This window comes from Erythrolamprus reginae, chromosome 1, assembly GCF_031021105.1.
Source record: "Erythrolamprus reginae isolate rEryReg1 chromosome 1, rEryReg1.hap1, whole genome shotgun sequence".
NCBI classification, from domain to species: Eukaryota; Metazoa; Chordata; class Lepidosauria; order Squamata; family Dipsadidae; genus Erythrolamprus; species Erythrolamprus reginae.
This window is the reverse complement of record NC_091950.1, coordinates 184,057,232-184,069,542: the sequence shown is the minus strand read 5'-3', so window position 1 is coordinate 184,069,542 and position 12,311 is coordinate 184,057,232. Positions and strand designations below refer to the sequence as shown.

The 12,311-nt window shown below is 36.3% G+C and overlaps 1 protein-coding gene across 3 annotated transcripts in view; it reads left to right on the top strand.

The window, feature by feature from the left end:
* The window catches only part of LOC139156261 (prolyl endopeptidase FAP-like), a 63,807-nt gene that overhangs the window by 15,812 nt on the left and 35,684 nt on the right, over positions 1-12,311 (top strand). For 2 of the 3 annotated variants that reach the window (XM_070731648.1, XM_070731646.1), the window contains exons 4-11: positions 1,401-1,492; positions 1,582-1,656; positions 3,827-3,879; positions 4,686-4,758; positions 6,283-6,403; positions 8,486-8,640; positions 9,962-10,065; positions 11,128-11,263. In XM_070731648.1, coding sequence (XP_070587749.1) covers positions 8,491-8,640; positions 9,962-10,065; positions 11,128-11,263 — 390 coding nt within the window. In that variant the 5' untranslated portion in view covers positions 1,401-1,492; positions 1,582-1,656; positions 3,827-3,879; ... (1 more) ...; positions 6,283-6,403; positions 8,486-8,490. The remainder of the gene's footprint in view (positions 1-1,400; positions 1,493-1,581; positions 1,657-3,826; positions 3,880-4,685; positions 4,759-6,282; positions 6,404-8,485; positions 8,641-9,961; positions 10,066-11,127; positions 11,264-12,311) is intronic. The other variant, XM_070731647.1, reaches the window with a different exon arrangement.

Sequence of the window (12,311 nt, the reverse complement as noted above, 5' to 3'; positions counted from 1 at the left end):
TTACGAACCTCCTCCTGGAACCAATTAAGTTCGTATCATGAGGGGCCACTGTATTTGTTTTCGTAGATTTTCATGGGTATATGTATGTAGATTGTTCTGAGTTCGGGTTTTGCCCCGTGTAATATTTTGAGTGTCTATGCGATGTTTCGGTGAAATCACATTCACCATCATCAGGCTGAAGTTGTATTTACAGCAGCACGAAGCTTACAACACACACATATAACACACACACACACACACACACACACATATATAACAAGAATTACAATGCAAAATATTGCAGATGTATTAATAATAACTACAACCAAATACTTCTCCTAGTAGAAAATGGGATATAAATCAAATTTTAAAACTATAAGCATTAGAGCAACAATGGAAAATTTACTTTCAATTGTGAATTCAATCAATATATTTCTCATCTCTACCAAAAACATTTGAGTTTTTCTTTTAAAAAAATTGCATATAGAGTGATGCCTCATCTTACGAACTTAATTGGTTCCGGGACAAGGTTTGTAAGGTGAAAAGTTTGTAAGACAAAACAATGTTTCCCATAGGAATCAATGGAAAAGTGATTAATGTGTGCAAGCCCAAAACTCACCCTTTTTGCCGAAGCACCCATTTTTGCGCTGCTGTGATTCCCCTGAGGCTCTTCTCCATGGAAAACCCCACCTCTGGACTTCCGTGTTTTTGTGATGCTGCAAGGGAATCCCAGCAGTGCAAAAACGGGTGCTTCGCTGGCAACGGAAGTCTGGAGCCATTGCAGCATCGCAAAAACACGGAAGTCCTCGAAACCCCACCTCCGGACTTCTGTGTTTTTCTGATTCTGCGATTTTGCTGAGGCTCCCCTCACTGGGAAACCCCACCTCCGGACTTCCGTTGCCAGTGAAGCGCCTGTTTTTGTGTTGCTGGGATTCACCTGCAGCATTGCAAAAACACGGAAGTCCGGAGGTGGTGTTTCCCTTGGAGGGGTGCCTCAGGGGAATCTCAGCAGCGCAAAAACGGGTGCTTCGCTGGCAACAGAAGTCCGGAGGTGGGGCATCCCAGTGGCAGCGGCTTGGGTTTGTAAGGTGAAAATAGTTTGGAAGAAGAGGCAAAAAAATCTTAAACCCCGGGTTTGTATCTCGAAAAGTTTGTATGACGAGGGGTTTGTAAAACGAGGTATCACTGTATTTGATTTTTCTCAGTTTTGATGTCATTTTTGCCTATTCAGAATTACAAGATCAAAGCACCATTTATTTAACCTTTACCTTTCTGCCTTTAGCTTCTTTATTTACTAACAGGAAAATTCCTTGCCTGTGGTTTTGAAGTAACCAATTAAATGCCTGATTGCCTGAGAAATGCAATAGGATAAAATTTCCATGAAATTTATTGAACCAATCCCATTTCTCTTTCCATTGAAGGAAATGAATATCTTCATCAGTCTAAAGATAATGTCATCCTTTACAATGTCGAATCAGGACAGTCAACCACTATTTTGACAAATAGCTCCCTTGTATGTATGGCCGCTTTTTTAAAATTACGAGTTTAATTTATGTAAGAAATGTTACATGTTGGTTACTATTTGATGTTTTAATCTTTCAGAAAGAAGTGAATGCCACAAATTTTGCATTATCTGCAGATCATAAATTTATACTGTTGGAAAGCAACTATTCTAAGGTAATATTTTTTAAAAAGTTGGGATTGGTATTCTATTACTTTCAGGCCAACAAAAATTCATCAAAGGAATTCCTTGCAAAAAGAAGTTGAAGCAAGGCCTTAGTTTATTCCTTCACTATCATTCCAATCTTAGGTTCCATAGGAAAATAATCATTACTGCAATGTAGGCGGTAGGAATTTGTCATATTTTGCTTTGGATAAACCACCAGCCCTTCACCCCCTCCAGATTGGCTCTTGTGCACTGATTTCTAATCTTGAGGAGATTTCTTAAGGCATGAAGACCCCATGTAGATAACCTCTGAAGAAATGAGCTGAATGGAGAGGAAAAATTAAACCCTTGTCTCAGTTCCCTTGCAGTTTATGCACCCAGAGAGTAGCCACTGTAGAAATTAAACACAATTATGTCCAGTATATCGCCCAGAAGGTGCATTGGCTTTGTGCAAGCATTTACTTGAGATAGTAAGTTGGATAGCATAAAAATTAATAAATAAATGATTTTTAAAAAATAAATAACTTCAGCTTGGATAAAGGGCAGAGAGAAAGGGCCAAAGTGCAAACATTCATGTACACACATGAACAAAACTTGCTTCCAAGGTCCTATCCCTACCTGATCAGTGCAAATTCATGCCATATTAACTGAGAAGATATAAAAAGCACTTCTTTCTTTTCATGTCAATAAAGCAGATTTTTGATTGCACTTGGATTTGTGTTCTCTCCAGAATCCTCCTCTCAAATAGGATGTGGTCATGGTGGTGCTGAGAAAGATAGCGCAGTGAAAATAGCTCTTATGTTCATGGTTTCACTTTTATTCTTCTAGCACTTGCATGGATACTTGCAATGAGTCATTAAACATTAGAATGTACAGTATGTCAGGTATGAATGGTCAGGTCCACACAAGAAGTTCCCCTCGATGTATTGCTAATTTTGCTTATGCACAGGAATTTTCTTAACTAATGGTTAGCACCTGCTTGGGATTCAATGAAGTTCAATGTAATTCAAGGGAGGTTGGACTTGATTTGATGGTATCTACGTAGGGTGAAGGCAAACAGCCCTCCCCCAGTGAGTTGACCTCTAGGGAGGCACAGGGTGCCATAATTGCCACATCAGAATGAAGCAACGGAGAAAATTTTCTCAATGAGATGACCTTGATTGTATTGAGATCTCTCCTTTTATTGTATTTCACTTTTCCTGACATGTGGTACAGAATAACCAATCCGTGAACGCCACATACATTAAGCCATCCCCCAACTACCATTCAGTCATGCGCTGTATAAGGCAACCGCCTCGTGACTTCCCTATAGATAATTAATGGAAGCTCCATTCTTTGCCTTTTCCTGGATTGTATGTTTACTGGTGATTAGCAAAGGAATGAGAGTAAGGCATATATTTCCTTATATGGAAGTTAGCTATACGTTTTCTTCATGCTGTATATCAAGTTAATTATTTTCCATGTGGTCATGGATTCTGCAGCTTGCTTACTCAGCCTGGACTTTGCTGTCTTTCGATAGAGGAAGAATAAGGTTAATACAGCACCCATTAGGCTAAAACATCACCCTTCAGCAATATTCCATCCCAAAGTTCAGTGCCTATAAACCTATGATTACAACAATAGGGATTCTAGGCTGATCCCTCTTTGGACTCCATCCCCAGAGTCTGCCACTCCTCCTACAAGCATCTTAATATATTCCACATTTGGGAAACCTTCCAAATAGTTAGAAAGCTCCATGGCAGCCACACAACTTGTAAGAATGTGTGTCTCTGTGTGTGTGTGTGTGTGTGTGTTTGTGTATCTCCATTGTGACCTCTCTCTCTCCTTCTCTGCCCCCCTCTCTCTTTTTCGATCACTGTTCCATAATCATAATGCTGATCTATGTCTAAATCCCAAAGTGAGAAATTGATTCCTTTTCTGAAAATAGTATTTACATCAGTAAAAAGCTCTTTCATGACTGAAAAATAGCGATGACTGCTCCTACGCTAGTACCACAGTGGAGACCCACAGAGCTTTTTATGAACATTGCTTACCTGATTGCATTGTCTTTAATAAAACAGAAATAATGAGTGGAATGAAGACCTCGAGAAAGCATTATAAAAATTAGATTTTTATTATTTATCTGTTTTACATTTAGCAAGAATAATGATTTTTCTCTCGCCATTGTTGTTACCTTTTCAGCTTTGGAGATATTCTTACACAGCATCTTATCACATTTATGATCTTATATTAGGGTAAGACAGATTTATTCTCTTATTGACTAAAACATTAGTAATGTTTAAATTTATGCAATGCTCTTTTTGAGAAAATTTATGCAATGCTCTATTTATGCAATGCTCTTTTTGAGAAAGATTTATGCAATGCTCTATTTAAGAAAACAGATTTCAAACGGAGCTGTTTAATGATATTCCCAAACATGTACTGGAATGCTTCATTTTGTTCTTTATTGATTGTATTAAACTCCATTTAAACTGCTTATTAGTCACTTATAAACAGTCTTCATTGAGCTGGACCTAGCACTATTTTCAGAATTCAGAACTAATGAACCAATGGTTTGGCAAGGGTTTCTCACTAGAACTGATGATGTTACCTAGTTTGAGTAATGAAATATCTGCAAAAAAAGAATCAAGCTCAATGAAGACTAAGAACCACTGATATAAATTTTCTTAAATAAATAAAATAAGTACATGTATGGATATTAATATCAGTAACTGAAAAATGTCTACTGAATGTATCATTGTGCATATGTCTTGCTTATGGGTTTCTTATAGCACCTTTTATTTCCTTTGTGGTTTCCTACTAAGTAGGATAATAATCCCAAAATATTTTGGATATCAAAAAGTTCAGATAGTAACTGTTAACATCGCTGAAATATCATTGTAAATAGATCCACTCACCAATAAAGAATGAACATAGTTTGGGGGAGCATTCATCAACTATCCTAAATAGTTCCACATTTCATGTAAGCACTGAATAATTAATTAGAAATGTGAATTAAGAAAACATTATGTCATTCCATGATTTTTCCCCCTCATTGTAGCGTTTTTGTCAAAGAATACGAACTACCACATACTATTCAACACATCTCCTGGTCACCTGTTGGACACAAATTGGTCAGTAATTAATACTGTATCACAATAATGTTTCTTCTAGTTGAGTTCAAGTGCCTCTGGGGTTGTTGCAGGCATCTTGGTATTTCTGTTTATCAAGTATGCTTAAGAATTTTAAATGCTGACAATAACACTGTTTGTAGACAGAGCTAGATGGTATGCTGGAACTGTGATTTAAGATAAAAGACACACTTCAGCATGGACCTGTTATTGTTAGTTCCAGAGTGACACACTTTTGCTTGTTTCAAGCTAGAAATCCAGAAGCTGGCTATGTTCCTGTAAAATAAATCCTCTCCATATTCTCTCCATCCAGCAGAACTTAAGTCATGATTCTTAAGTTAGTCCATCTAGACAAAGTCAAATGGGCTGCAAATAGTTGGGACTATGATGTCAACTGATTGTCCTCAATAAGTAGAAACCAAGTTTAACCCAGCATGAAATTAGATTAAGACTGCTCCTGCAAGAGAAATGAAAAAGAAAAAAATTGGAAAAAATGTGTGTTCTTTTCTTCTTCCTATTGAATATTATTTTATTATTATAGACACAAAAACGTGAAATCACGCTCCCAGTTCTTTAGCTGGTCTTCACAAATATCAAGTTCCTTATTATTTTAAATGTATCGGCCCACCAATTCCAGTGGATGCTGTAATTGTCATCTTAATTTCTTCCCTAGCCTTTTCATCTTATTTTTAATCCTTAAATCCTTCATAAATTCATTTTCTTTCTTTCATCAAAAATCCATACAAGAAGTCACTGTTATTTTTTTTTCTTTGACCAAATAGATCAGCTTCACCATTTCTGCAAGTTTAATTAATTTTATAATCTAGTCTTTATGGGCATTTCATTGCTTTTCCAACTTTTTGCATACATCTGCAAGTAGAATTCCAAAGTAGATAAGAGCAGGAGATAACATATGGTTATCTCCTTTTATTAGTATAACAAATTTAGCTTATAAAATATGATTTCTCTACAGTTTCAGAATGTAGCAAGAGCTTAAGCCAGGCATCTCTTATCTAATGGCAACATTATGTATGTTAACACAAAATACTCTTGTGGCATAGTCAGTCTTCTCCAGCCTCATGCTCTCTGCATGTATTGGACTACAACTTCATCATACTATATACTACTATTCCTCATAAGGTTTGTGGTTATGATGGCTGAAGTGATAGGATTTGTAGTCTAACATGTTTGGAAAGTGGAAAGCTTATCAAGTAATGCCTCATTATGAGATGGACATGAACATATGTAACACATACACAAAGCATTGTTATTCTCAAATAAGGTTGTTAGGGTTCACTTAAGATACCAGCCTGTACTTCCCTATTTTTTATTGCATGATTCTCCAGAGATTCTTCTCTGTGGCCTGGAAAATAAAATTGAAATACTTTCCTTCTGCAAAGATAAATGTTTGTAAGAAATGATTCCGAAGTGAGTCCTATATTTAGCTGTCCTATATAGTATTTTGGGATTGCATAAATTATTTGTACCTTCTACAGATGAAGAAATTGATTCTTTCCCTCGTTCTAGGTTTATGTTTACCAGAATAATATCTATTTCAAAGAAGATCCCAGAGAAGCTGCTATTCAAATAACCACAAATGGTCACTGGAATGAAATATTTAATGGAATTCCTGACTGGGTTTACGAAGGTAAATTGCATTTTAAAAGCAGTATTATGGCTTAGCATGATAAGAGTTGAGCAATAAAGTAATGCAGTGCCCTCAAACAAGAGTCAAAATGTGTTCTTTATAACTGATTGTTGCATTAATAGTTTCCACAAAGTCTACAGTTGCTCAACATCCTGTCTCTTCAATTTTTCATATTTTCCCATCATATCATTCTTCCTCTTTGTGGCAAAAAAAAAACAACTTTGTCTCAAAATAGCTTTCATCATCATTATAAAATTATTTATTGTACTTAGTTTCAGAGCCTCTTATATCTTGCATATCTGCTTTATTGGGAGAAAGTTTGTTGTAGTTTTCTTTCTAAAAGGGGAATATAATTTTTTAAAAGTGCAAGTTATGAACTGAATGCCAAATTGTATTAGAGAGATGAGGGGTAAATTCTGCAAACCTGGAGAAATCAGTGGAATGGCTCCAGACCTGAAGTAGAGAGAAGAACTGTATTAATTGCTTGCTTCTATTTTTGGAAAGGGAGAGGAGATTATTTCTTTTTCATGGCTCCTTCATGGCAAAAAGTATCCTGTTTTGAGGGAAGAAGTTCCCTGGTACAATCCCATTATAGACCTGGGGAGCAGTGAAGTTATGAGTGAAGCACATCACCTTTCCTTCCTTCAAAGAGAATCCATGCTTGACCTCATTCCTTTTGAGTCTATGTAGGGCGACGGGTTGATCCTACTCAGTGTGTTTTGAATGTTAGATTACTGATCAATGGGACTGTTTTAGGGATCCGCAACTAATGGCTTTAGACCAAACCTAATTTCTAAGAGTTTCTCAGAATGGAGATTGGAGAGATCTCCCTAGACATATGGAAAGCTTAACTTGGTTGGAAATTTTAAATTAAAAGAGTCTGAATGAAAATTCAGTGTGTGTGTGTGTACGTATCAAGATATTTTTTATTCCATATTCCATATTAGGTTGGAAAACATACATTAAGTTTTGATCATGTATAAAACTCAATATCAGGATGGAGACGAGATATTTTGTGAATTCATATAAATTCAACAAGAAATTGGAGAGATGAAGAATTATGGTCTTAACGTCCTTCCCCAGAATCTCTGATTATAAAGATCAAAATAAATAAATAACCTTTATTCACTAACCCTTAGTGAAACTAGGATAAGGTCTACACTTCCATCAACAAGTGATAGCTGTTCAGAATATTGTTATTGCTCATTGAACTCATGAGAATGAATATGTGCATTATACGTATATGGCACTTTTAATACAATCACGGGCTGCAAACACTGAGAAGAAAAGAGAGAAATTTTGATATTTTATTTTATTTATTTATTTTATTACTTAGATTTGTATGCCGCCCCTCTCCGAAGACTCGGGGCGGCTCACAACATGTAGAAACAAATCATAAGCAATCAGACAAATTTAAAATATTTAAATATTTAAAAACCCCATATGCTAACAGACACACACACAGACATACCATGCATAAATTAAACGTGCCCAGGGGGAGATGTTTCAGTTCCCCCATGCCTGACGGCAAAGGTGGGTTTTAAGGAGTTTACGGAAGGCAGGAAGAGTAGGGGCAGTTCTAATCTCTATTTATAGCCCTCTGGAAAGTGTGATTACAACAAAGGGACTTTTGTGCTGTTTATTCCCCCTCTGAGTATCCACTGGATGTCAGCCTTAATTTCTGTGAAGTAGTTCAGTGAAATAATTTAATTCTGGATTATTCACGTCTTTAAATCTTTATTCCCCGGGACTAGAAGATGGGGGGGGGATGAAAACTGCTCCTTCTTGCCCCTCAAATCTCTCCAGCCATTCTAGGGCAACTCTTAAATTTTCCCACAAATGATAGTTCTCGGCTGTGATTTTCCTCCCTTCTCAGCAATTTCATAGTTACCTCTCTGCGATTCTGCTTTCTCTTCCTCGGTTACCCCAAAACTGACTGGTGATCTGTCAGATTAATGATTTTACAGTTATGGAGGCAGATCAAGATACTGGCATGGTTTTAAAGATAGCAGTACATCATGTAAGTACATTGTATAATTTTGTAACCAGAACAACAATGTCCTTTCGCCTGGTTTCTTTTAGAAGAAATGCTTGGGACAAAATATGCTCTGTGGTGGTCACCAAATGGCAAGAACATAGCATACATAGAGTTCAATGATACTGAAATACCAGTTATTGAATACTCATATTATGGAGAGAAACAATATCCAAGAAAAATAACTCTTCCATATCCAAAGGTAGATGTGCTTTGTTTATTTATTTTTCTTTTAGCATTATGCTCTGTTGTACATTTGAATGTTAAATAGCTATACCCACTTTAACCACTGACTTTAAAACAACAACAGCTGCTAAGTAGAATAATTGAGAAGTTTTTGAAAGAGAGTGGGTATCCTGAAGCCTAAGAGCCTCAATCCTATAGCTTCCCACAACCCACCCAAAATTACATGCCTGTATGATAGCCAGCCAGGAAATTGCAAAGTGTGATTCTTGCTGGTTTTTTGCAGAAAATGAAATAAAATAGATGCATTACCTTCACAGTTAGTTTAACGCACCTATAAAACATAACCCCCTACCTTTCCAAAATGAAAACAGAATGGGAAGAGTCATAACAGAATTTGGTGCTGTCATAATATCATGAATCTCTGCTTGTAGCTTTTGGTGGGGAAAAGATTAATCTAAAACAAGTAGAACTTTTAGGATAGTATTGCTGATGGCTATTCTAAATGGAAATCCAGCTTGTATATCCTGTATTATTATCAAATCCACTTGTGTATTATCAAATCCATCTTGTGTATATACTGTATTATTAAATAATAATAATAATAATAATAATAATAATTATTATTATTATTATTATTATTATTATTATTATTATTATTAAAATATAGTGGTACCTCGATACTCATCATTAATTTATTCTGGAAGATGCGATGAGTACTAAAAGTAATGACCAAACACATTTTTCCTATCAGAAATATTATAGTGAGTCACAAGGCAGCCAATACCAATAAGTTTTAGCTTGTACATTGAGTACCAAATGAATGATGGATACTGAGACAAATTTTATGTCATAATGTTTTGAGTACCAAATTCAAAGAGTTTCAAAGCAGTTGAGTATCAAGGTATCATTATAATATTCTAAAAGACCTAATCAATTCCCTTCACATATAACTCCTATTGAAAGTACTTAGTAATGTTCAAAATGGCAGCTGACCTAGAAGGAAGGGCATGAAATTGGAAGTAGCAGATGTTAGACATGCTCTGTTACTTTTCAAGACAACAGGGCAGAAGACTTCTCCCAGGAGATTATAATTTTTATATTATTCTCTTAGTGTTTATAACTGGCTTGGTTAATGACATCTGTCTACAGTGAACTTCTTAGAATACATTTCTAGCTATGATACATTTTCAACAGGATCCAAAATTGTCTGGAAATGGAAAAGCATCCTATTTGTGCCTGAAATGAATAAAATAACTTTATTTAGTTCTTTCATTTAAATATGTAATTAAAGTTATTAAAATTTAGTTTAATCAATTTGTTCCTACTTTTCCTTGAAGGCTGGAACTAAAAATCCAACAGTTAGAGTGTTGATTATAGATACCACAAATCATAGTGATTTTGGACCAAAGGAAATTCTTGCACCACCAGTAATAGCACCAAGGTAATATTTTCTTTAAATCTTCAGTTCCTGTTTCCCCCTCTAGAAGAATAGTAATCTGACTTGGGAGTTTTTCCCCCCTGAAATTTTCTTTCTATGTTAAACTTGTAATATAGCCTCTGAATCAAGGACTGCTATAAACAAAAACTGAAGGCATAATTCCCATTAATGATAGAAATCATTTTAGCCTCTTGGTTATAACAATACAAGAGTGCTGATGCTAAGGAGCTTGGTTAACTTATTGAAATAATTTGGGTGGTGCTTTAAGAATCTCTGAATTTTAAACTTTTCAAACTCAGATATGGTATTATACTGGGCTGTCATATCTATTGTCAGCATTCCGAGTAATGCAACCCGGGGTTCAAATGCTCCTGGATCGGGCATGCCTGCCAGTCATCAGGGAGCCGGTAGCAATCGCAGTGTGAGGCTTCATCACCCGCCCGGACATCACCATTTGAGTTCTTTTACCTTCTACGCATGTATAAAACATTTTGTGCATGTGCAGAGAGTAAAAGAACCCAAGTGGTGGCATCTGGACAAGTGAGTGAAGCCTAGCGCTATGATCGCTACCAGCTCCCCAACGACCGGCTGACACCTCCGAACTGGGAGCATTTCTCCCCAATGAAAACAGAACTCAGAGGCAAGTAGATTCCTCAAAGAACATGTTTATTGGATACATCATATCGGCACAGCTGATGAAAACCAACTCTAAAGGTTCCTGTGGTTTTGACCGAATTAAAAGATTAAAAGTTCCCCCTCCCAGATGTCACCCATCACATTGTCCAATGAAAGTAGCTGGCAGGCTGTTTCGTCATTCCTCTCCTCCTTTCACAGCCACCTATTAAGTTGACCTTGATTCCCACAGGAAAACCTTTTCTCTATCTATTACCCTCCCTCCCTTCCCCCTTTCAGGGTTCACAGAAACTATGAGGCCTCAAAAGATGTATTCTGCCAGGTTCGTTTCAGCATTGACATCTATATTATTAATCTGGTCTACCTGTCATAGATATGTTATTAATATAATAGCATGATTCCTTCTGCCTTCTTTTTCCCTTTTTTCTTTAGCGATCACTATGTCACGTGGATTACCTGGGTAACAGATGACAGAATCTGTGTGCAGTGGCTGAAAAGGATCCAGAACTTCTCCCTGTCAGCAATCTGTGACTACAATTCCCACTCCAGATCTTGGGATTGCCCAGAGGTAGTATTTTCTCGTCAAGCTAAGACTGAAAGCAAAAACTCTATCAGTGAACAATTTGATCAAACTGGATAGTTGCAGTGGAAAAGGAAAGGGGAAAGATTGTTTCCAAATTAAAGTGGGATCCTAAATTGTCTCAGAAAGCATATTGCTAGCACCTGTTAATGGTGAGAATAGGGAGATGGTTTTTATTCATCCCTATTACAGCCTTCTCTGTTTCATTTTGATCTTTGACTGAGAGTCTGCTGGTCTTTAGTGGCCTGGTTTATTAACTTATTAAGTCATACATTATTGGCTGCAAACTACAAGAGTATGGTCACATCAAACTCAAATCAACCATATTAAGTTGTATCATATGCAAATAAGTATTAGAGTTCAAGTCGCTATATGGAAAAATTATAAGGCCAATATTTCATCTTAAGATTGTCCCTCTGAAAAGTTGAGATTAGATAGAAAACCAAAATGGTTTTTGCCCTGGAAGATCCAAAATGCAGTAAAAATTGCATGCCTCAGCATGTTCTTACCAAAGGAAAGATGTGGATAAAACTACTATTATCTTCTGTTTATAAAGTGCTTTTACCGTATCACTCTGCACACCAATGGTTAGTTAACAAGAGTGTGAACAGATGGGAGAACTCCATTAAGCTGTATTTGCTGAAAAGATCTCAGGGGAATAAATTTCCATTTCATACTTTGTTTTCCGATTAAACCGGAAGTAATAAGGCGTAAAAAATGTGGAGTCTTTCATATACTAGGAGATAATAAAGATGCAGTGGGCAAATAACGATAAGAAATACTTTTCTACAAATCCCGAGAGGATTCTAAACTTTATACTAAAAAAACAAATCAGCAAATCAGTAAAACAATAAATGAAAATTGAATACAAGTTTAAATAGTCACCCTGTTCAAAGCCACCATATCTGGGTTAGAAATTCTGCATGACCACTCAATGATAACAAAGTTGGAGTTTTTTGCTGCCATCTAATGCTTATCCAGATTCTTGCAGCCTTGATAAACCATGTTACACTTCCCCAAGTTTCTAAACAAGCTT